The sequence below is a fragment of the Protopterus annectens genome, chromosome 7.part0, assembly GCF_019279795.1.
Source record: "Protopterus annectens isolate FY-2018-M chromosome 7.part0, PAN1.0, whole genome shotgun sequence".
Classification (NCBI taxonomy): Eukaryota; Metazoa; Chordata; order Ceratodontiformes; family Protopteridae; genus Protopterus; species Protopterus annectens.
Genome location: NC_056739.1, coordinates 518,565,893 through 518,592,131, shown reverse-complemented (window position 1 = coordinate 518,592,131; position 26,239 = coordinate 518,565,893). Strand labels below are relative to the sequence as shown.

At 36.1% G+C, this 26,239-nt stretch overlaps 1 protein-coding gene across 1 annotated transcript in view; it reads right to left on the bottom strand.

The window, feature by feature from the left end:
* The window catches only part of LAMB3 (laminin subunit beta 3), a 366,988-nt gene that overhangs the window by 204,263 nt on the left and 136,486 nt on the right, over nt 1-26,239 (bottom strand). Inside the window, exons 5-7 of the mRNA XM_044077133.1 lie at nt 16,583-16,656; nt 15,049-15,237; nt 805-868 (exon numbers count right to left, since the gene is read on the bottom strand). Coding sequence (XP_043933068.1) covers nt 805-868; nt 15,049-15,237; nt 16,583-16,656 — 327 coding nt within the window. The remainder of the gene's footprint in view (nt 1-804; nt 869-15,048; nt 15,238-16,582; nt 16,657-26,239) is intronic.

The window sequence follows — 26,239 nt, the reverse complement described above, 5'->3', positions numbered from 1 at the left end:
GCTTGTGAATAAAGAAATCCAAAATTATGCACTTTGATGATACATATACTGTCAATGACTTTCTAAAATCTCGACTGAATCAACTGTGTGAACTGTTATTGGTACGTATCTCTATGCTCCTTTACTTTATTTATGAACTGTGAGTATATATTATTGCAATGTTTCTGTGTATTCCTTATCTGTTCTCTGCGCTGCTTTTCTCCCCAGGCCTCCACTGAAAAGGGTGGTCACTTTGTGTGGTCAGTCAAACTGTCCCAGTAAACAAATGCTAATAAATCATAAATTCAGGTGGGTTTCTAGATCATTGTTGTCCTGTCATAATACAGAAAGAATATTTTCTGTAGCAGTTGACTATAGCTACACAAGTATGGATTACAGCTTCATGCTCACATCCATCTAGTGTAAAGAAAACATTAAGGAACACATATTGTTGTGCAGTGATGCAGACGTTAACATTGTTGCTTCACAGCAAGAGGTTCTCTGGTTCGATTCTCAGCTGGGGTGCTTTCTGTGTGTAGTCTGCATGTCCTCCCTGTGTTTGCGTGGATTTCCTCAAGGTTCTCTGGTTTCCCCCCACATTCCAAAGACATGTGTCTGGAGCATCTATCCCTGGGCCGCTGCTGAAAATGGGTTCTGTCCCATTCGGACTTTCCTGGTAAACAAATGTTAAATAAATATCCGGCTCTCTCAGAAATGCTTCAAAATCTTCCTATTTATATATAAATGTATTGAATATAATGCAGTTATGTTTTTCTTTCATATTTAAGGGCATAAGAACTTCTATTAGGAAAAGTAAATGCTTACTGTTTGTCTTTTGGCTGTAGGGTGTTCTATCTCCTGGTGCCTGGCTGACAGGGTTGAATACGATCTGAAAAACATAGGAAAGTGGAAACAAAGAGGAAAGAAACTGAAAGTTAGTTGATGTAATACCAAAAAAAAAAAAAAAAAAAAAAAAAAAAGTTTAGTTTTGAACAGTAGCATTTATAAAACTAAGAAGTCCAGAGGAAACTTTTTCCATGATTTTTGAGGCCCATGGAACCTCGCTGTTTCTATTCTTAGCACATTACTAAAAGCTGCATATAATGTATCACAGCACTCTTTTAAAGAGTTAATATCAAACTCAGTGCCTAAGTCAAATGGCACAGCAAAGAGGTCTGAGTGGGCTGGCATTGAATCAGCCAACTTACCCAAGATTTCAAATACAACTTTGCCAAGTTACACGACCTTTACGTAATGCCAAGTCAGTAAACCAGAATGAAATCCTATCCAAAGGGTGCATTGGTTTCAGTGGTTTCACAACTGCCTACGTCTAGGCCATCTGTTTTTCAGTCACAAGAGACCAGTTTGCTCAATCAAGAGCATCAGTTACCAAGTGAAAATTCTGAGGAAATCACAAAATATTACTTTTTCTTCTCTTTAGTGACACATAACTATGGGCACTGTATGCACTATGCTTAAGATTATTTTCTGTGCCAGGTTCTGATTTTAAATAGTTCAGTGTTTAGGACAATATATATGTCAAAATACAAACTCAGAAAAAAAGACTGCTCTTCCATTGAATACTATTCCCACCACCAACGTAGAAGAATAAAACATGTGAATATATAAATTCACAGCTCAATAAATGTGTGGTCTATTTTTAGCCATCAAAGAAATATTAAATCAAACAGCTGTACATCGAACGTTACTTGGTGAACAGCACTTTTAATGAACAGGCATGTCTTCAAAAATAAAGTCATCACATGGCCATAGTTGATCAACCAGCATAGCTAAACTGACTCAGAATAATCTAAAGATGTTACTACTGCTCAATGTCAAAGGTCAAAATAGGAACTCCACCCTCTCAAATTCTCCTCATCCTGGATAATATAGCTGCATTGGGCACCTTAGTAGTGCAAGGCTATAATACATTCCATATGTTTAGCCCAACTACTGCACAGGCAGAGTCTCCATTTACATTAAATATGAACACACCTCAAGGCTTGTCAAATATTATGACAGACTTCAGCTTCTCCACATCCAGCTTCCCGTAAGTAAAGTCCTATACCATACCCTTGCAAACTATAGGTCCTCTTCATAACCCAGGAAGTCCATATGATGTACTTGAGTGAACTAGAGACACTTCCTGCTCAACCCAACACAATATTCATGGGCAACTTTAATACCCCAATTTTACTCTCAGTCATACAGAACCTCAAACATGCAGGCCTAGAGATTTCTGGACTTTAATATAAACACCCTAGAACAGTTAATCTGTGCATCCACCAGGGGGCACAAGTATCTGTGATCAGGTCCTCTCAAACACGGAGAATGAATCACTAGCCCTAGTATAAAGTCATCATTGCTCAGGTTAGACCACAAAGCTGTCTCCTTTGAGATAAATATTAAGCCTAGGACCTCAGCTATCCCCAGAACATTTAAAAATGATTCCAAAACAGGAGGAATACTGACCAGATGGGTAAAAAACTCTCTCATCAATCTAAACAACTATCTCAGTGGACTGGCCAACCAAAGCCAAATTTAAGAAAAAATAGCCTCCAAAACTAATAGCAACCATAAGGCTTTCTTCAGTTATGTCTGCAACTTTAAAGGCAACAGCCAACAATGTGCCAACTAATGGTGCATGGAACCATCTTTATGAAGCCAGAGGATATAGCAAATCTGCTGCCCCATAAATTAAATTCCAATTTTACCTCTCTATCACCCCTGTCACTCGAAAAAAAAAGAAAAAAAGTACACACAAAACACTCACACACGCACACACACAAACACACACACACACACACACACACACACACACACACACACACACACACACACACACACACACACACACACACCATTTTTTCCACCAACTATTGCTAGGGAGCAGGTCTTCACTGTGATCTCTAAAACCAAAAACACTGCTTAAATGTCCCTGATAAATTCCCAGGGTTCCTAATGAATAGCATGCAACATGACCTGTCAGGCCCGCTAGAATCGTTGTTTAACTATTGTCACCAGGCAGTCTTCATGCCAAACAAATTGAGGAATGCTACAGTTATCCCTTTATACAAGAGAGGCTTTTCACACAGCCAGGGAACTAGAGACCCATATGTCTGACTAGTCTCATACACAAGGCCATGGCAAAAGTTTTCATGGAGCTGATAAACAGTAATATAGGAAATCAAACACACTGGTACACTACCCAGTTCAGTTTTGTCAAAGGTAGGTCATGCCTAATTAACCTGGTGAACATATTCAAGAAAGTCATTAAAGCTATGAATGAGGGTAAAACAGTGCAAATTACCTACCTCACCTGGCCAAGGCATTTTTCACAATAACACACTCATGCATTGTAGATAGACGTACAAAATTTTTCATAAACCCATATGTCACCTAATGGATAGCTAGCTGGCTCACTGACAGTACACAAGAAGTTAGGACAGGGAAATCCACATTCAAAAAAGGGGCCACTCACTAGCAGAGTTTCACAGATACCAGTGAGCCTTTCTTTTTTGGCATCTACTCCTCTAACAGCATGACAAATCTCAAGTGGTTCTGGCTAATCAAGTCTGCAGGTGGCTGCAAATTAAGCATGGTCACTATATCCCCTAAAGACACAGATGCTCTTCAAGAGGGCCTAACTCAGACCAACAACTGGTGCCAGACCCATGTATTAAAACACATCCTGAAAAAATGTGCTGTATTACCTCTTGGAAAAATGGCCACCACTAGAGATTACCACATTGATAATAATCCCTAAAAGAAGACCCAGCGGTCAGGCATCTGTGAACACATGATGACAGTAACCTAATCTTAGACCCACATATGTCTGCTGTGGTGAGAAAACCATTCTATGTCACACAACTTGTAAGGGCATGGTATCGAATTCCAAGAAGGTCATTATTCCACTGTACTCTTCTCTCATCAGACAAATATTCAAGTACAACATACCCTTCGGCATGTATCTGACCCCCTCCAAGCTTAATCACTGTACTCTGTCTCATACAGAGTGCTGTGCAGTGATCTATGTCTAGCTAACAAGGCATCTTCTAATTCCACAATGTTGGATTTGTTGCAGATGTCAAGACAATGTTGTCAAGCCAAACTTCAATAGCTTTTAAAAGTATAGCCAAATAATCCACTTATGCTGTTCTAACGAGGTCTAAAAGGCCAAACATGCATGTCTGCAGCTAATGGAGTTCAGTTTATTGGGCTGAATGTACCCAAGAAGACTTTAAATTTAAAAGTCATAGGCATTCAGAAGCCTTGTAGCTGAAACACTGGTATGATCTGATGGGGTCATTTGCAAATATCCCATGGACCTCTACTGCAGGACATTTAAGATATTAGCAGTGTCAGTGACATAACAGGTAGCATACCCATCTTTGGTGCAGAAGACTGTGAGTTCTGTTCTCACATCAGACAGGTAGATTGCTGACTCTGCAGTTCAACATAAGGGGCTGCTGCACTCCTGAGTGTGTCGTCCTTCAGATGAGATGTTAAACTGAGGTCCCATCTGCCTGAGTTGGTGGTAGCTGGATGTCAAATATCCCACAGCACCTACTGAAAGAGTAGTAGGAGTTCCCGGACACCCTGGCCACACTTCTCCTGGTGCTATAAGTACCACTTTGCGTCTCCCCTGAAAAGAGGCTACTAGCGTGTTGGGACTAACCCAGTCAACAAAATAAATTAATAAAATAATTTACACAGTGAAGACCCTAGCATGACTTAATATTTCTTGCAGTGCTTTGCTGAATGGTTTATCTATGCAACCTTTTTATCCTTTGTTTTGGATGTTATATGAATGGGAAGAATAGTGGCTAATTTCTTAAGCAAGGTGAAGGCCATATTGTCAATTTTCTTGGGATTAATTAGAAGTCATTTTGAGCTGGTCAAGATACATAGTTGACTAAAATTCTCCTGAAGCTTGTTTTACCAGTTACTATGGCCTGCACTGTATTGTAATAGCAGTATATAATCTGTAGACATAACAAGTCTGAGATTTGGGAGATCAAGAAGGAGGTCATTAACAAAAACAGAAAATTGAAGAGGGCCCAGTACTAGCCCTTGAGGAACCCCTGTGTTAAAGGCCCACCTCATAAGTAAGGGTATCCAATCCAGGGACAAAGAGGTCATAACATCCCTGTATTCTTCCCTTACAAGGCCAATTATTGAGTACAATGCTTCCTTTGGCATGTACCTTGCAAAGCACATGCAGCAGCTGGAAAGACCACAGAGGTTCCTCACCAGAAGAATCTAGGGCATCAAATATCTATCCTACACAGATAGGCTAAAAGTCCTATCCCTCTACTCAGTTTCATTCAGACTCCTCAGGGGTGACCTCTGTTTGGCATATAAAGCAATCTCAGACCCCGCCTTGATAGGACTGCTGCATATCCACAAGTCAAGCTCCACTCAAGCAACTCGTAAGCATGACCTCAACCTGGTCTGTGATATCAATAGGACTTGTTGGCGGGACAGATTTGTGTCTCAGAGACTCCACCATCTGTGGAATAGGCTCCCTCCCCACGTCAAGCAGAGTACCTCATTAAACCTTTTTAAGTGCAACCTGGATAACTGGATGGGAAACAGAAAATACAACCCTGGGATTCCACCTGTGGCAATGCTGGACAGGGGCTTTGGGTACTGACTTGTTTAAACATGGACTAAACTCTTGGCTAGACTTATAAGGCTCTCAGGGCCAATAGCCTAGTAACCTCCTATGATCCTATAAGAAAGCCCACTGAAGATAGAGGGCTGCTGAAAAGACTTTTAAGGATCTGTTTTGTAGATCAATTTATAACCACTGAATGGTGTTTTCAACAAAGTTTATTCTTGCTGATTTATTAATATGTATGTTATGGCTGACTGTTTTAAGGCCTGTTAATATGGATGCTGTGGTTGTTTTGACGTATTTATCATATCTGCAAATAGAATGGAAGTACTTTAAAAGCCAGCAGCAAATCACTCAGAGGCATGCTGGAGATCACAGCCATTTAAGGCTAAGAGAACACCATCATCTGCAAACAAGAAAAATGCACCCTCACCAAATGGATATTCTGTGAATTTTGTTGTCCATGAGAATCCCAAAGACAACAATACATACCCATTGTGAAATTCTGTAGCCTCCCTGTATATACATACACAACAGCCTATCCTCAAATACAGAGCTCAACTGGCAAACAGTTGTAACCCTGGGAACTTGGACTTCTGTAGAACTTTCCAAGTCATTTTAAGGTGCAGAAAGAATTGTGCGCCTTCTCCAAAACCTTAAAATGTAGGCAGGACTTGCAGCTTTCCATAACATTTTCAGAGTCTATTTAATGGCAAAGAGTTGTTCTGCTCTTCATTGCCCGGGATGGAATCAGCATCGATAATCCTCTATCAAAGAATCAACTACTGGATGATGTCTCCTTCCCTGTATATGCACATCTGTTTATTTATTTATTTGAAATGTGTTTACTGGAGTAGAGGACATATCAATTCTCACCATTTTCAGTATCAACTACAGTTTAAAAACTGACTAGACATACCCATGTGTCCTATATGGCACAGTAGTTGAATGATATACAGTATAATACCTCTGGTCTCCAGATTTAATATACAGACAGGGCATAAAGTAAGGACTTATTGTGTTGATCAGTATGCCATCAGAGAACTACAGTTAGCCAATCTGTTCAGACAATTTGATGGAACAGCCTCCTGGAAGGCCTGAGCACATAAGAGGTTACTCTCAGCACAGAAAAGAAAGCAAGGTTACTCATCTTTAAAGCACTAGTGAGGTCAAACCTAAAAAAAAGCTAGTCAAGTTCTGACAGTAAACATCAGGAAGGATAATATAGTGCAACATTTATGTGAGGTCTACCTTGGATACTGTATGGACAGACATAAGGAAGTGTGTACATATGTACATACTCAGAAAGTAGAAATTGCAAGATGGAACAAACATTCCTTTTTTAAATAATAAGATCCGAATGTTAGTGTGTGAATTGCAAGAAAATAGGAGGAGTGATATAATGAAGTACTTATTCACAGAAAGAGTGGAGTCATGTGATATAGTCTCCAAGAAAAGGTGCTAAGAAGAAAATCAGTAGCCCCATAAGGAATATACAAACTTGGTGGTGCAGTGGTGCAGCGTTTAACATTGCCGTTCACAGCAAGATGTTCTCCGGTTCAATTCAAGACTGGGGTGCCTTCTTTGCAGAGTCTGCATGTCCTTTCTGTGCTCATGTGGGTTTCCTCCTGGCGTTCCAGTTTCCTCTCACATTCCAAAGACATGTGGTTGGAGTGTATGTCCCTGGGCTACCACTGAAAATAGGCTCTGCTCTAGTCGGACATTCCCGGTAAACAAATGATAAATAAATAAAATAAAATAAATAGACTAGAAAGAACAGCATAGCTAAACCTTGAGATATGGTAAGGTCCAGAGCACCAAAATGCAATAACAAAGCAGACAGGGTATTTAAGCAAAAGTATACTGACTTTTTAATTTCTACAGATCTTTTGGGTTTCTAATACTATGGTGGGAATGGACCCCATTCCTAAGCCAAAGTACAATTAAAGTTCATAAAATTAGTATTGTTTCAATCTTTGATGTCACCCAAAAGTGGTCTTCACAGCACTTGCAATGTGCCCAGTAATGACTCCTTCTGCAATTCGTACATGGTAACATGGATTAGTAACATACCTAAATACGATTGTAAATTCTTTTTTATAAGACCCATTGTTCCAACTACTATTGGAACTGTCTGGGTATCTTTCTTCCACATGGCTCTCATTTCTGCCTTCAGATCCTAATATTTTATGACTTTGTGTCTCTCTGTATGCAAGACACTGTAGTCACCGGGTGTAGCAATTTCAATCATCAATGCTACTTTTGTCTTCTTTTCATGGACCACTATATCTGGTTTTCTAGCATCTATCATTTGAAGTGTTGGTAATGGGCGATCCCATGTTATATAAATTTCATCATTTTCTATGATGCTTTGTGGCTCATGTTTAAAGGGTTTTCAGCCACTTCAATACCATAATGTTTGCACAATCCCCAGTGCAATAGTCTTGCCACATTATTATGCCTTTCAGTATACAGTCCTTCTGCCATTAGTATGTCACACCCAGCAACGAGGTGTGCGACTATTTTCAATTTGGTTTTACAAAACCTACATATGTCTGTTTCTCCCACATGTTCAATGGACTTTGTAAACCAGTGTGTAGGTAGCCCACTTTCTTGGGCTGCCAATATTAACCTTTAATCTCTTGGTTTGAATTTGCCTCTCCTTAACCATTCCTGTGTGCATTCCTGATCAACATGATGTTCTTCCAGAAGTTTTCTATACTTGCAACTATATTTATGCTTTTTCCACATTTCTTGCCTTCTCATCTGGTCCTTCACCTTATATTCTTTCTTTTGTTTTATTGGCACATTCAGTTGCTGCCTAATTTTTATCTACTTCTGGTTTGATTTCCATTCCTGCTTGACGCCAATATGCTTCTTCTAAATTAAACAGAGACGCCATCTTAGATTTATTCTCCTCGTGTTTCAAGACTTTCACTATATTGGGTCTTGTGAGGTCAGCAGATATGTGTGGAGTCCTATGATTGCAGATCTATACATGTAATCAAGTTCAAGGAGACCTATCCCATCTTCGGAATGGGGAATATCTACTCTTGGTATACAGTGATTTTTATAAAACATTTGATGAGCGTAAAGCTTGTTTTCCTATGTAATCTATCCAACACATTTTGGGGTCAGTCAGTCACTCCAAAGCTGTAAGTTAGGACAGGAAGAGAAAATTGGTTTATAGCCTGGATTGTGTTCCTAGAAGTCACCGCTGTTTTCGAAATTAATTTAAGTCTTCTAAAGTATTCCTAAGTTTTATTTGCATTTGTTCATGTTTTATTGTTGATCCTTCATCAATTCCCAAGTATTTATACACTCCCTCTTGCTCAAATTCTTTTATATCATATTCTTGTCTCAAACTGATGTTTTCCTGGTGCTGCAGTTTTCCTGTTTTAAATGTTGCTTTTGCATACTTATCAAGACCAAATGACATTCTTATATCATCTGAAAAAGTTTTGACATCATGTAGCTGTGCTTTCATTTCCTCATCTGATGAACTATACAGTTTTAAATCGACAAAGAGGAGATGAGAAGTCTTTAAACTTTGTTGTTTTTAGGAGCCAAATTGTAGCCATGGTCTGTCAGGACTGTGTAATGTTATAAAAAGATTCTCCACTTTTTTTTTTATTAAATTAATTGGTAATGTTACATACTGCAAAACAACATATCAGGGATCTTTTGAGTGTTAGTACAACAGCAATTGCTGTATTACAGGAGTGTCTTGTAACTTTGCCAATCAAACTCATAACAAGTCCTTGTCTAAATGAGATAACCCATAAAAAGAAGGTTTCCCTTCAAATGAATCAACCGTTTCCTCAGCTGCAGATATAAACTAAATGAAGCAATCAAAGGTGAGAAGTAGGCTGGAAAGCAAATGCTTTGCAGAAGGAAGTTTGAATCTTTCTTCACCTTTTACTGGAAATGTAAAAGTAAAATACAGGTCTGGCAATAAATATTATGACATTTCCTAGTTTAAACAAGATAACCCGTAAACAGCAGCTTTCTTGATATGCATTAGCCCTTTTTCTCAGGTACAAATCTAAAACAAAGTGACTGAATGAGCAAGAGGTAAGAAAGTAAGAGGTTCCATGATAAGTCTTACATCAATTCTTTGTTTACCATTTACCACAGATGTAAAAGTAAAATGCACTTAAGATAATCCCCCAATCTTCTTCGCACACATCTACAACATAACAGAAAATCGGCCCGTGGTCCTCACATCAGAAACATATGAAATCCAGGGATCTGCAGAAGTGTAGTAGTGTATTTACTCAACATGCAGTGAGAAAAAAGAGATAAGAAAGTAAGCAAAACTAAAAAATGCAAAATAAATGTAATTAAAATATTTATTAAGTAAAACAAATATAGTGCAATCCTTGTGTTACTATTAAATTTACTCATCTACTTAATTACCATCTTACTTGAATGGGAGACTATGGTCTCTCAGTGAGGTAACTGGAGTTTATTTGCATATTTACGGGCTATCACCAGAGATGGTAGCAGATTGCATTTTCAAAGAATAGCATATAATCTGAAATACTTTGTTATGCAAAGTGTGATATGGCTAAGTGACACCAGTGTGTCAGAAAGTGGTACAGTATAAAAAGGTGGAGCAGTCACTGTTGCAACAAGGTTGTAATCGGTCTTGTGGAAATGTTATAAAAATAGCTTGTTAGACGTAAGAAGTGCAATAAGAAGCAATACAAAGCAAGAGGAAGGTGTATCTTCTTAAACACCCGCCTTCTTTCAGCATTTATTTTACATAATCTTCTATAGAGTAAAGCAAGATCATATTTTCAAGAAAGCTGTAAAGCCCTAAATACTCACTGCACAGTCATTTAAGATCTGCTGGATGAGATTTCTGAGTTCACCTGTTTACCTGCCAAAACGTCATATAAGTTCTGTGCACCATGCATCTAGCATAACTTACATGCAGAATTATTCACAGATAGCAGCTATTCTATGTGTGAGTGGCTTAAATCTCGTATTAAACAGTAACTGTAGTATATCAACTGACTGATGCGTTACATTTGTATTAAACTGATTCTGACAAGCATCATTTTTTTATCAGTATCCTCTGTAAGTGAATCTTCTCAGCATGACTTTTTTGCTAATAAAGGAAGGTTTGTACTTTGTCAGAATGCAATTCATCAATGTGATTTTAATCAAGAAAAGTCCATTCATGGAGCATTCTGTTGGAAGATCAAAATAAGTGATGGGGAATGATGGGGTTGTTCGTTTCACTTAATGCGTTATCGAAATACATGAAAGTATATAATGTAAGTGGTGGGGAATGACGGGGTTGTTCCTTTTACTTAATGCATTACCAAAATACATGAAAGTATATAATTAAGTGGTGGGGAATGACGGGTTTGTTCCTTTCACTTAATGCATTACCAAAATACACAGAAAGTATATAATGTTAGTGATGGGGAATGACGGGTTTGTTCCTTTCACTTAATGCATTACTAAAATACACAGAAAGTATATAATGTTAGTGATGGGGAATGACGGGTTTGTGCCTTTCACTTAATGCATTACTAAAATACACAGAAAGTATATAATGTTAGTGATGGGGAACGACGGGTTTCTTCCTTTCACTTAGTGCATTACCGAAATACACAGAAAGTATAGTACCAAGACTGGAAGACAATACGTAAGGGAATTCGTCCTTTTTCCATTGTTGTGTAATCTTAGAGTTAGTAAATTTATATTTATGTGAGTATGGGATACAAGGGGGTTTATCCTTCAAAAATACTTCTTTTTGTGATGCCAATTCATAATTAATACCAACATGTGATGGTTGGCATCAAATATATTGATTCTTTATGTGAATTTGCATTGATGACTGAATATAGATCCTCAACAATGCATAAATAAATAATTAATTAAATCAGTAGAAAAGACAACACACTAGTATCCCGGCTTTTGCGAGTGAAAGTGGATATTGAGATGAACTGCTGTGTAGTTTGTTTCACTAATATTACTTAATTACTTTTCAGTGAATGAACACGAACTAGAAGTTCAAAAGGTTGGTCTACAGGACAAAGAATGGTGATGTCTCTTAGATATAATGTAACTGTGGCAGCCCAAATTCATACATTTATATCTACCAATAAAGAAACGATATGCTGCAAGTGTTCTCCTTCACCCTACCTCAGGTCAGTTATTCCTGTTAGGCTGTTAATACTGTTTCTGTAGGTCAGTTCTGACTTGGCTTATTATGTGTCATTTCATTCTCTGAAAGTGGTTGCCTTGTTCCTCCCCTCAAAATTTCAGTCATCATCATCATCAATCTCCTTTTTCCACATTTTCCGCAAGTGGCTGGGTTATCATCTCTCTCGATTCAGTCCCACTCTCCTATCTTCTTCAACAGTCATTCTTGATTACCAAAGGTCTTCTTTCATATAATCCATCCTCTTTGCAGGACATCCTTATTTGCTCATGCCTTCTGCCATCTCTTCCAATTCTTATTCTACAAAATGTCTTTACTTTCCTGCACATGTGCCCAAACCCCTGTAATCTGGTATTTTTTACGTCCTTTGCAATTGGAGTTAATTTGTCTTCTGTTCTAATGTTATCATTTCTTCATCTGTCCCACAGTGTGCATCCTACCACCTGTCTCAGTCACTTCATCTCTGTCACCCAGGCTTACTGCCCATGTTCTGGTACCATACAGTAGTACTGATAGCACCACTGTTCTGAAAACCTTACTTTTTTAGCTTCTTTAGCATTCTTCTGTGACACACTACCCCTGACACTCTTTGCAATTAGCTGAAGCCCCTCTGATTCCAGTGTTGACCTCTTCATTCAGACTTCCCCGCTTCTCAACCAGCTTTCCAGATACCTGAAGCTGTTAACTGTTATATCATTTTCCCTTCTATCTTCTCTTCTATCTCAATCTTTAGCTTCTTATGATTTCCCCATTTGTTGCCATGACAACTATCTAGTTAATAGTTAGTTTCATTCCATGTACTTTCAGTTTTATTTTCCATTCCTCTACATCTGTTAAATTTTCTATTCAGAATCTGCTTATTATGCCACGTTGTCTGCAGGCAGCAGCTTTTTTAATCTGTTCTCTTCAGCCTGTTTGCTAATGTAGTCTATGACCAGTATGAATGCAATGAGCTCAGAGCTGAATCCTGATGCCCATCTACTCACATTAGGAAACCCTCAGTGGTGTGAACACTGTCCATACTTGTGTAATCAGATCTTTGTACATAGCCTGCTCTAATTCTACCATTGTTTCCAGGACATCAAACCATGGTATGGACTACCCACATCAGCTTTCTTGGGACTTTGTCTTATCCCTTCTCCAAGCCTAGGACTGCCCAGTTGGACACTTTTCTCATTTCCAGCTTCTTTTCTGCTCTCTGTCTCACTGCAAACATTGGTCATTTGTGCTGCATCCTGATCTGAATCTGAGCTGCTCATCTCCTACCTTGCTTTCAACTTCTCTGCACACAGATTTAACAATCACACAGGAGTCTGATACCTCTGCCATGCTCTGGTTTGTCCTTAGGCACTGGCATTATAATGCTTAATTTATAGTCATATGGGAAATGCCTTTCTCTCCATACTGTTATGAGAACCCTCAAGTGTCATTTCTCCCCTAATGAACTCGGCATCTTGTTCATACCTTCTGTGACCTTATCTGAGCCTCCTGCTTTCCTAGACTTTATTTTACTGGTCTTATTTCTTCTAGGGTCAACTTCTTCTACTTCATCTTTCATCTTAGGCTGCCCATGGGACAACACATTTTCTTTCTTTCTTTCTTTCTTTCTTTCTTTCTTTCTTTCTTTCTTTCTTTCTTTCTTTCTTTCTTTCTTTTTGTTTTCATTTCATTCAGAAGTTGCTGGAAGTATTCCTTCCATCTGCCTTTGATGTCCTGTAGACTGATGAGCAGGATGTTGCTGGCATCCCTTATGAATGGTGTATGATGACTATTTTCTTTATCTTTATGTCTTTGGCTTGCAACCAAACAAGTTTTGTGCCATCTGCTGAGTCACTTTCCAAAGGCTGGTAGACTGCCTCAGATGTCTTATTCGTTGTTGCAGCTGCTGTCTTAGCCTCTTTGTTAGCCGATCAGTATTCCTTCTTAGCCTGGCTCATCTTTTTCTGCCACTCACATTTTCCTGCACTCTTTCTATCTTTTGATAGCTTCCTGGAATCCTGCATTCCGCCACCAGCTTTCATTATGTACCTTATTTCTATACCGCGCTCAGTCGCTTATCTGTTAGACTTCACATGCGCTGGTCTGAGATGCTGCCATTCTTCTTTAACTCCACACATTTTTTCTGAGGTTCTAGAGCTCTGATTAATGGACCTAATTAATCTTCCCATATAAATAAGCTTAAAAAAATCAGTTGTGATCACGTGTATGGGAAAAGTAGGCCACAATTACATTAGTTTGCTTGACATTCTAAAGAGAATAAAATATGTTTGTATATTTGTTATGTAAATATAGGAAACATGAGATGTGTTTGGCACATATTGTGATATGATTTTTTTATGTATTTGAGTTATGTTAACAATATTAATACTGATGCAATTATTTAAACATTTTGTTCAGTACTAGCAAGATGTGTTTTTACGAAACACTTTGATTGCACTCAGAATTAAATGATGCTTGTTTCTTATTGGGATGGCATGGATTGTCTCTTTAAGTGGGTAGAATCCTACTTTTTGTTAAAGTACTTTAACTGATTGACTGCAATAAAGGAAATAGTTCTGAGGAAGTCCACTTGTTTGTAGAACATACAGCCACATCCCCTTTTTTCCCATTTTTGTCCATGGGGTCAGGGCGTCACTTCATTAGTGACAATTATCTACAGCCAAGGTTTACACTGTTGGGTGGCATAGACCCAAAGTGCTTAGTTGCTATTTCTGAAAGGAGTTGTCTTATTCTTGTTTTTTTACTTGTACTTATAAAAAATTTGGAAGTGTTTTTATTTAACTTTGGACTGAATATTTTTCATTTATCAGCAATTTTTGATCTGGATGGTACCAGAATGTTCCTTTTTGTGCAGATTTTCATGTTTGTAGTTTTCCAACATTTAAATGAATAATAAATTCCTAAACATGGAACTACAGATGTTTAAGTAATTCAGTCCTGTAAACTACTATTTTCTACATCTTTATTTTTCCAAACAGCTTTATTAAATTATCACTTGTGGCATAGGCAAATTTACATTCATATAAAAGTAACCACACTATAATTAACATAACAAACATTTTACTTCACATATATTGCTATATGTCATATAATCTAAGCAACATTACATAGATTTTGTTAATGAAATCATCCCATTTTTGAAGGTGGTATCAATAATATTAATAGAGTGTCAAAGAAAGAACTAGATTTTTGTCTTTGTTGATAAGTTTTTAACATTTTGAATATTCCCTAAAAATTGATTGAATAAACTGTTTTAAAATTACCATACCTTGCCGTTGGGAGGAACCCCGGGGCTGCTTGGAAGCTGTTGGCAACGAACATCTCGTACAGTTTCTGGTCTTCCTGTTCTCACCCATGGAAAAGTTTTGCTGCAGTCATCAGCAAAGTACTGGTAAATCTCCCACGTTCTACCAAAATCTGAGGAGCGTTCAAATATCACAGCTGCTGGGCTAAGGCTCTAAAAAGTAAAATGCAGACAGCAGAGAAAAAAATGATTATGACAAGTCATCTTTCCCGAAATTCAACTGTTGTATATCACCACAAGCATTAGTTGTGATCTCTGCAGTCAGTATAAATAAAGGTCTTGCTTCTCTGTCCTAATGGAGAAAGGCAGCACATTTGACATGTGACCTATTTTAAAGGCAGTCAGTATCTTTATATTACTGTGTAACTGCATGAAGATTGACAATTATTAATTTTAGTGCACAGCTATATGTGGTGTCCTATTTGTATATTTCAAAGATAAAATATTCTAACTACAAACTTTCAATTCTATTTAATAACTGTAATGAGGAGAAGGAGTGCCTTTTATAAAGGGATGTAGCCCTATAGCTAATGCTTATGGGCATTACACAACAGGTCATTACAAAGCAGCACAAAATGGCTTCCTTTATTGTCATCATGGTGGCTGCATCATCCCACTATTCAGCACAAAATGGTAGCAGCAGCACATGTAAGTGGTACCAGTATAAACACAGCACACTTTAATATGTAACTTTTATTGGAACATACCAAGATCAGCCTGGATTCCTAAATTTAATAGGTACAAGTTGCTCCATTTACAGGAAAATCTTTCATAAGGATGTAAATTTATTACATCAGAAAGCACTGTTGGAACAATAGCGTCTAAAGAAACTGATCTGAAAACAGTCCCAGAAATGGAAAAAAAATAGCCAAGCAGCAAAAGTACAGATAAAATGCACTAGCTAGTAACAAAATGAATCTGGTCAACAGAGGCAGTTAATAGTCCCCATACATGCTGCAATTACTAATTTATTTAAAGGAAGAAAGCCTGATAACTTCCCTTTTATATTTAGCAAAAGTAACATGTTTGAACATCTTTAGAATGCAGTACAATAACAAGTTCCATGTTGCACTCTAAAATGCATCTTTCTTCCTTCTATTTTAAAAATTTTTAAAAGCAGAACTTCTGATGCTTTTTTATTTTTCTGGCTCTCATACTCATTTCCATAAAAAAAATGATCTTTTGGTCAAAATACCATTATTGTCTTTAATCCATTAGAATATAATTATTGCCAAGTTGTAATTATTCTTTTAACTTGATGTACTGTCTTCAGCATGGTGCATGGCTAGAAGGTCTCTATGAAATGCCTCACTCAACTTGTTAAGAAATATTTCAATGAATAAGCAAAGAGACAAATAAATAAACATATAAATCAAAAAGGACTCCTTTAGTAAATAAGACCAAATAATCATAAAGATGTTATCATTAAAAAGAAATATATACACACACATATATATATTTATTTCTACAAATTTGATAGCAAGAACAAAGTGCATACCTTAAAGTCCAGTGTGACGTCATTGAGCTGAAATTTTTTGGCCAGATCTAGCTGCACGGATACTTCATCAACATCTATTAAGAAAATAAAAAGTTTATATCAAAAGAACAAGCGATCAGAAAAAGTGCTTATAAAAGGATAAGAATTCCTCACCGTTATGCAGATATGTTGCTTTATTGTTTAAAAACTGGACTTTGATGCTGAAGCATTCTATAAGGACTACTTTTCTTTTCTTGGAAAAAATGATTTCAATCAGTTTTCATTATGACAATTGTTCTACTTGACAGAGCTTTGACAGCACATCTGTGTTACTCCATCCAACTGTACATATACCTTCAGCATCCATACAACCCTGTTTTTACTAGAACAAGTATTGATTTTCAAGAGTTTGATAGTAGCTGACTGTCACATCACTACTCTTTCCATATATCTTTGACATTCGCATGACATATTCATACAAACACACACACACACACACACACACACACACACACCCATAAACACTGCTGACTTGCTCTGACTTGTTTCAGTGAATGCACTATATCCATGGCTGTAACTGTATTCCTTTTGGCATGCTTAGTATAAGTAGCTGCATAATGAATACCATTTTCCAAAAATCCCTTCTGTATGCCACAATTTTCTCAGAGATGAGTCACAGGATACACTTCATCCCACCACAATATACCAAGTTGTGAACAGCAGCCTTAAGAGAAAATTCAAATATTCTCCAAAACATATCTAGTCTAGATGCACCTCCTTTTCCAAGGGCTCTTACTCTCATAGGTTCATAGGTAGGTACTAGGCTATTGGCCCTAGGGCCTATACAAGCCTAGCCAAAAAGGTACCCTGGCTTTCGCCACCCAAGAAAATTATTTTCCTGTGCCCCTGTCAAGCAGAACCACAGAAGTAATCCCTGGGGTGAATTTCCTATTACCCATCCAGTCATCAAGATTTTTCTTGAAGAGTGCTAATGAGAAGCTCTGTTTGTCATCGATAGGTAGTCTGTTCCAGAGTATGAGAAGTCTCTGGGATAGGAATCTATCCCTCCAGCATATTCTGTTTATTGTGGTGACAAGGTTTAGGTCCCTAGAGCATGTAGCTCAGAGGGATTGGGATTTCTTTAAGTGGAGCATGTCCAACAGCTCTGGGTTTGACATAGCTTTGTATGTTGGGCAGAGATCGCCTCTGAGTAGGCGATATGCGACGGAGTAAAGCTGGAGTTTTTTGAGATGGTCTGCGTAAGGCATCTGTTTGAGGCCAGTAATCCTCTTTGTGAGGTATTTTTGCGGTCTTTCCAGTTGTTGTAGATGTCTTGTGAGGTACATACCAAAAGGGGCGTTGTACTCTACAATGGGTCTAATGAGTGATGAGTAGAGGGGAACAATGACCTCTTTTTTTCTGGATGATTTCCTGACCACTGTGGCGATGTGATTATCAAAGGAGAGACTACTGTCCACCTGTGTCCCAAGGTCTCTTATCACACTTTTGGTGTTAAGTAGACTACCGCCTATGTGGTAGTTCATGGGTACAGAGTTTTTACCAAAGGGGATGACAATGCACTTTTTGGCATTGAGCTTGAGACCATGTCTTTGACACCAGACATCTGTCTCAGTGAGGCCCTTTTGTAGGATGTCCACATCATTAGAAGTTTCAATTATGGCTCCTAGTTTGCAGTAATCTGCGAATTTAGTTAGCCAAAGACCTTCTGTGTTAGCCTGTACTTCAGAGAAGTAGATACCAAACAGGAGTGGACCCAGGACTGAACCCTGTGGTACTCCACTTGTCACTGGTCTGAAATCTGATTTAGAGTCTGCTACTTTCACGGTGTGGGTTCTTTCAGTAAGCCAGTTGGCAACCCATCTTGTGACATAGGGATTTATACCTAGTTTAGTGAGTTTATCTATAATTCCAGAGTGGGGGATGGTGTTGAATGCCTTGGCAAGATCTAGATAGGTTTCTTTCCACTACCAGTCATATTAAACCCAGCTAGGAACATAAACCAAAGTTAAGTTTATATTAAGGAAGCACTGCACACCTACAGCATACCCATGTTACTTTATGGGGGGAGACATCTGCATTGGATGATAGGACTCTAGATCATTGAAATAATTACTTTGACTCCATGGTCATCAATGCCGCAGAAAAATGTCACGATTAGTCTAAATGTATATCAGAAACTAAGTATGCATTCATGCTTATGGCACTTCAAGCACTCCATCCACTGGTTACTCAGCCATGCAAAGACATCATTCGGAATTCCAGAAATCAACATTCCAAGTTCCTTTCTTGTTCACAGTTACAGTCCATGGCTTTTGAATAGCCTTCAGCTTTACTTTGTAATGCATACCCCTTCAGTGTTGCTGATAATGTTTCTGAGAACTACACATATTTTCTTCATGTCTTAACTATATTGCTGTCCAGTTCCATCCACCACCTCTCCCCAGTGGTGTAGATATCAGAAAATACCTACATAATTAGCACTTGTGCCTTCACATAACAAGTCCTGCACGGGGCCCACAACTAGGGTGAGGCAAGCATTTACAAAGACTAGAACTGGGTCATCTAGCACCTATTTCTAGTTTAATTGGTGCAGGGGGTTGCGATAACTGGGTCTGATAAGCAGACTGTGTTTACACATAGCCCATCGTGTATTGTAATGATACCTATCTGCGGACAGGCAGCATCGGCAGGTCTATTTATGGACCATAACTAAGGTCAGAGATCCTGCACATGTCCTATGAAAACAGTCCAATAGGGGAACTGTTGTCAGCTACTATGCAACCATCCCTACACAGACAATAACTAAGACCAGAATCAAAACTTCTATGTCTGAATGTACCCAGTCCTATACATGGACCATAAATAGGACCAGACTGTGAGCTGCTGTGTCCCTGTGTAAACAGTTATTCACTGTGTGCTATTATGCAACTAAGTCTACATGATCACCAAAATGGCAGCACCTGTGCCCCTATGAAACTAATTCTATATATGGACCATAACTAGAACCAGACTGACAAGTGTTATGTCCCAGGAAATAAGTATTTTCATGTGCTGTCTACTCTACATGAAAGATAACTAGGACCACTCTTGCAGTATGGGTACTTATGCAATTGGTCATGCATGGACCAAAACTAGGACAAGGCAGGCATGTTTGTCGTTACATAAGCATTTCTGTATAGATCATTAGTAGTACTAGAATGACACTGTATAAACATGAATGAAAATAACTCTAAGAGCAAGACCATAGTGAAGAACAGATAGGCAACAGCTATTTCACTGAATAGTTGATCCAATACAGGATATGAAAACAAGAACCAGTCTAGTAACAGCTGTACAGCCACATCACCACTCTTATATAGGGACTATATCTAGGCCAGCCAATAAGTGTCCTATGTTACCAGTCATATATGTGGTCCATAAGTAAACTAAAACAATAGGATTGGCAGAACCAAATCATGGTGAAATAGGCCCTAGGCTCCCAGCTTGTTGTTATCCCATTACTTGCCCATTTCTTTAAAGTTGCCATAAAATCATGTTGAAAATTCTCCACATACAATCTATTTTATACTTTACATTTAAATGATTACAGGGATTTGGACTTAATTTGAAATTATTTTGAATGTTAATAACAGAAACACTGATTGCCATTTGTTAAACACAGCTGCTGATTGATTTTGTTGGAATTAGAATGTTTTTTCTGGAGTAAATGATTACATTAGTGCCTAGGGTCCTCCAAAACCTATGGCTTTCAATTCTTTGTGGTACATTTTAGTGCATGCTCCATACATTTGATACAAGTATGTAATGTACAAAGAGGTGCTTGACAAAGGCAGTAAACAGGGCTTAATTACTACAAATAAGACCTTGGTTCAATGAGATCATTAACTACAAATACACAGTAAAGAAAGGGAGATGCAATATGTGCTCACAGTAGGGAAAAAGTGCTATTCTTATGAATTCGCTGTTTCTATGACTCCTTCATCATTTATTTATTTATTTACTTGACTGGGATAGTCTGACTGAGCTAGCATCCTTTTTCAGCAGAGGCCAGGGGTGAAAAGTTCCATAATCATATACAGTAAATCAACACACTAATCAATATAGTAAATGCATAGCCCATTAATAAGAAAAAGAAAAGAAACACAGAGTTACATCACAGGGTTAGACAGATATTTACTACACCAGTTACCTTTCAACTTTCATTAGTTTCTGTAAAGTGACCCATTCATTTATTAATTATCTTATATGATATACTATGACCAACATTGTAAGACTTAAGTACAATAGTATCAACAATTAATCTAGTGAGCCATAGTAAATCCACAAACCACCTTTTCTCTGATGCATTGTTTGAAGAATTCAAATTGTATCCTTCTAGACATGTAGTGTTTCAATACATATATAAATAATGCTCCAAACAGTACTATACATATAAATTTAATGTAATAAAGCTCAATATCGTATTTGTACATTACTCTAAACTTCAGTAAAGAGCTCCTTTGCTACTCTTAATGTAGAACATTAAAATAGAGTAGTTCATAAGTGATTGTTCACAGTTATACCTCATATTAAACACTCAATACCATTCTAGGCATTCTAAATTTAATTGAACAGTTACCATAAATGCTAAATAAATGATGCCAAATCTTAAAAATATAGCTAAGATAATCAATCTGTCAGGTTTTTGAAATAATAACTTCACAACCCCGAGCCTTTTTAGCAGTAAATTCCTTTTGAATGCATTTAATGATTAGAATGATTACCTAGATGAATGAGCATGCACAAATTGCTCTTTGTTTGTATTCTGTCACTACTATATCAGGTGTGAAGCAATGTTACAGATATAGAGTTTCCGATAATATATACCTTTGTAAAGATCAAGTATCAGATAAGATCTCACACTTTATTTTCCTCTTCTAATTGTGAAGTCAGTTCCCAATTTTAAACTATCTTCTCTCAAAACACCACAAAATATGCAACATACAGGTGCCTTAGAGTCTTTTATTATTTATTCATTCAATAAAGAATGCAAGTTCATGAATAATTTGAAAAACAAAAGGTAGTAAAATGAGTCAAATGAAGAATGCTTCAACTACCCTCTCTGTTTTACTGATTCCATATGTATAAATCATGTCTTTATGTTTCATTTACCTCCTTTTTCTTTTAAATTTTGAGCAATGTTTAACAATCACTCTTCCCTACTTTTTTCATATGTGTGAGTACAGACCTGTACACAATCCTTCATGTTAACAGATTTCAAGAGAAGAATTAGAATGAATTTGTACAAGTCTCAATTTATTACTGTAAGTGCAGGAAATAAGAAGGTTTACTACATTATTAATATATGTATGGAAGATTTGCAGCAAATAAGTAACAAAAACTTGTTATTGTTTCCTATCTGAACTCTTCAATAAATAAATTAACTGACTGAGGACAGAACTTCTCTCACTAATTGTGAATGGTTTAAATATTCCAAGGAAAATATCTAGCCTACTTAAATATCTAAAAGTAAACAAAGCACACTTAATATTTCTACAAGAAACTCACTTTAAAGCTAATGATAATTTCATTTGGAATCCAAATGATTTCTTAAAGCTCTCTAGCTCTTCATACAGTAAAAAAAAAAAAAAAAAACAGAGGAGTATTAACACTGTGGAGGAAAAGTGTTACCAATCCTCAAGTAATATATAATTATGAAGACAAAGATGGCCTTTTATCAATAGTAATAATAAGATATAGTAATATAATTTGGACATTGTTGAATCTTTATTGGTTTCCAGGTATAGGAGTAGGAACAATTAAGAAGCACATAGAACTTATTACTAAGACTTCAAAAGGTAGTCTAATTGTAGGTGGGGATTTTAATTGTATCTTAGATAGTCAGGAGACTACACGTAGAGGGCCATTTCGTTTAACATCTACAGGAAGAACTCTTAAGAAATGATTAGACAATGTGCAGTTATTAGATTCCTTTAGTCTTAAAAATGAAAATTCATTACAGTTTTCTCATAGTGATTATAGATTCAATACCCAAACAAGAATTGATAAATTATATGTATCCCAAGATTTAAAAATGAAAATATCACATTCTTCCATAATTCCCTGCCCCATATCTGATCACAAGTCACTCGTTCTTAGAATTCAAATGAACTTTAAGAAACTAACACTTACTAAAGGAATTCCTGCATATTTTACTAAATTAAATGAGTTTAAGACTTGGTTAGATTTGGAAATAAAATATTATTTAGATGCAAATAATACTGGTGACGTAAATGTAGTTATTTTATGGGATTCACTAAAAGCATATCTTTACGGTAAAATCATTTCCTGGTGTAACAATAAAGTAAAAGAATGGGAGTCTGAATTAGTTAATATTCAAAAACGCATTATAGAAATTAACCTTAAAGATGTAGAGAACCTGGTCGAAAAAAAAGAAATTGACATTATAATACATAAAACCAATCTGGCAATGGAAAAATTAAAATTAAATTTATACACTGTTTCACCAAAATATATGCATAGCCTAGCAATGAGATTAAAAAGGCATTCCAGTACAAACAATATTACAAATATAATTAATGAATGGGAAAACAAGAAAAATGTATCAGATATAGGTGATATATTAGATGCCTTCAAATTCTATTTTACAAAGCATTATAATATTAATGATTCTCCTCATAAAATATAGATATAGGACTAGATTATACAAATTTAAATAAAATACCAGAGAGTTTAAACATAAATATCCAGAAACAAATAACATTTAAAGAAATTAAAGAGAAAATTAAGGAAGACAAAAATAATAAAGCTCCAGGCATAGATGGAATCATTATAGACATTTATAAATTATTTCCATCATCGATCATAACAGTACTTCAGAGGGCATTAAATGAAATTTATCTACAAGGCATTATTCCACCTTCATGAAGATACACATTGATTACACCTATTTTAAAGGAAAATAAAAATCCCAACTTGTGTAGCTCATACAGACCTATTTCACTTCTAAATAATGATTATAAAATTTGTATGCCTATTCTGGTTAACAGGATTAAAAAAATCTCTAACTCAAGTCATTAATGAGGATCAAATGGGGTTTATTCACAATAGACACACTCAAGACAACATACAAAGAATTTTAACCATTGTAGATCTCTTAAACAGAGACAAAGCTGAAGCTTTAATAATAACATTAGACATTGAAAAGGCATCTGACTCACTAAATTGGGATTATCTTTTCAAAATACTACAAATTTATAATTTCCCCTCAAGATTCATTAATTTAATAAAAAACATTCATAAGGATAATCTAGCTTATGTAAAATTAGGCCCTTTCATACCAGATGTGATTAAAATTACTAAGGGTACCAAACAAGGATGCCATATGTCACCACTGTTGTTTGCATTAGCAATTGAACTTTTTTCTTCCACTATTCATCTTAATCCTAAAATTAAAGGTACTTAAAGTAATAATAAAATTCATTCCAAAATGATGCTCTTTGCTGATGATATTCTACTCAATTTATTAAATTCAGAAGTTTCACTATGTGAACTAAATTTATTAGCTGAAAAATGTTATCACATCTCAGGTTTAAAGATTAATGCTTCCAAATCGAAACACATGCTATTAAATAATAAAAATCATTCAATTTCTAACATAAATCCAATTGTTGGGAAACAGGTTTCTCCTCTAGACTACTTAGGAATTGTTTTATGTGAAACATTAGAATTAACTCTATTTACAAATCATAATAATATTCTGGGTACACTTAAATCATTAATAGTGAAATGGAATAAATTGTTTCTAACATTTGAAGACAGATTGCAGTTAATAAAGATGGTACTTCTCCCAAAGGTAAACTACATTGCTTTAGCAATACCTATTATGCCTAGTAAAAAAGTTTTAAAAGAATTAAATAGAATCTTTTTAAGATTCCCTTGGTATCCCCCCAAAAAATAGGATTGCTTTCCTAAACCATATTAGACCCTGGGAAATGGGGGCATAAGCATTCCTGATAAAGAATCTTACATTAAAGCATCTATTATTAAAACAGTTATAAATTGGATAGATCCAAAAAGTTCTTCTGCTTGGAAAACATTACATACTGCTATTTTTCAGGAAGAAGATAAATTAGCAAAAAATATACAACTGCTTGGACAGAACAATGTACTCTGGAATATCATCTGTATCAACTTACAGTACAATTTCACCAAACCTACTAATCTAAATTATATAAATTACATTTATAACACTTTCTGGAACTTCATAAACAATAACATTGAAAATTAAATTATGGTTTCAGTTATTAACTCCTTTTAACATTACAAAAAACTTTGTTAATAACATTTCCATAAATACTCTTAACTCATGGAAAGGAAATAATTTCTCATGTTGGTATAAATGTATAGAAAATCTGACAGTCATGAATGTCAATCAGATAATTAATACATTCAATCTATCAAGGAGTAACTGGTTGATTCTTAATAGTCTGGTACCATATGTGCAAGGTATGTGTAGAACAATAGAAAAATCTTCATTTAACTCCATACCTAAATGTATATTTTATCTATATGAAGTATTATACAGAGACTTTAATTGGACAAATTTAACTTCAAAGTTATATAAAATGATTAGTTACAAAACAAAATCTAACCAGAAATTCTAGAATTTTATCAATAAAGATTGCTCATTGTTGTAATCTATGGAGTCAAAAATAAACATACTATATTCTATTAAGTTAAATTCAAATATGCAAAGCTGGAGAATTTTTGCATGGAAATTCTTGCATAGGGCCTTTTACACCCTTGATAAAATAGCTAGATTTAAAAATACTAATGATGCAATATGCTGGAGATGTAATCTAAAATGTAATGCTGATTGGTCACATATTATATATGACTGTATTCATATTAAAACATTTTGGAGGATATTGGTGAATTTCTGCAAGCTATTTTTACTAATTCTTTCATTTTGTCAAAATCATTAATTCTTCTGAATAAAATTGAAACCACTTCTATGAAAAAGAAGGAACTTTATCTTCTTTGGACTATAATGTCTGTCTCAAAAAAATGCATCACTAGGAAATGGAACACCTCTATCATCCCAACAATTGATGATTTTCTCACTCTATTGAAAGAAGTAGCACTGTTGGAAATTAAAGCCAAGGAAATGAGGATCTTTCCGAAGAAATGGACTAATAATCCTTTGGAGAAAGTTCTCTCCCTAATAGAGACACTTAAAATGGACAATTGTATCTTCATAAGAAAAGAGGAAGCAAGAATGCAAGTTATAATTTGTTAATGCTTGTACAATAATCTTTATTATTTGTCTGTGTATCTATGATTGTATTCCTTTTGACTTTGTCTGACCTGAGGCCATTGTATATTCTGTAAATAGTTCATTCAATTCACTCTTATTTGATCTGTTATATTTACTATTTATTGTTTTTAAAAAAAGTTTTTCTGAATAAAATTATCTGAATAAAAAAAAAACAAGGTTAGACAGATAATTCATTTGTACAATAGAATACATAGATTGTATCAAATGCAGTTTGTCAAAACTATTTACAGGTTACATTCATATATACAACAGGAGAAAAGATAGTTCATTTAGAAGCAAATTTGTAAGTACAGGCAGTGTCCAGAGTATAAAAAATT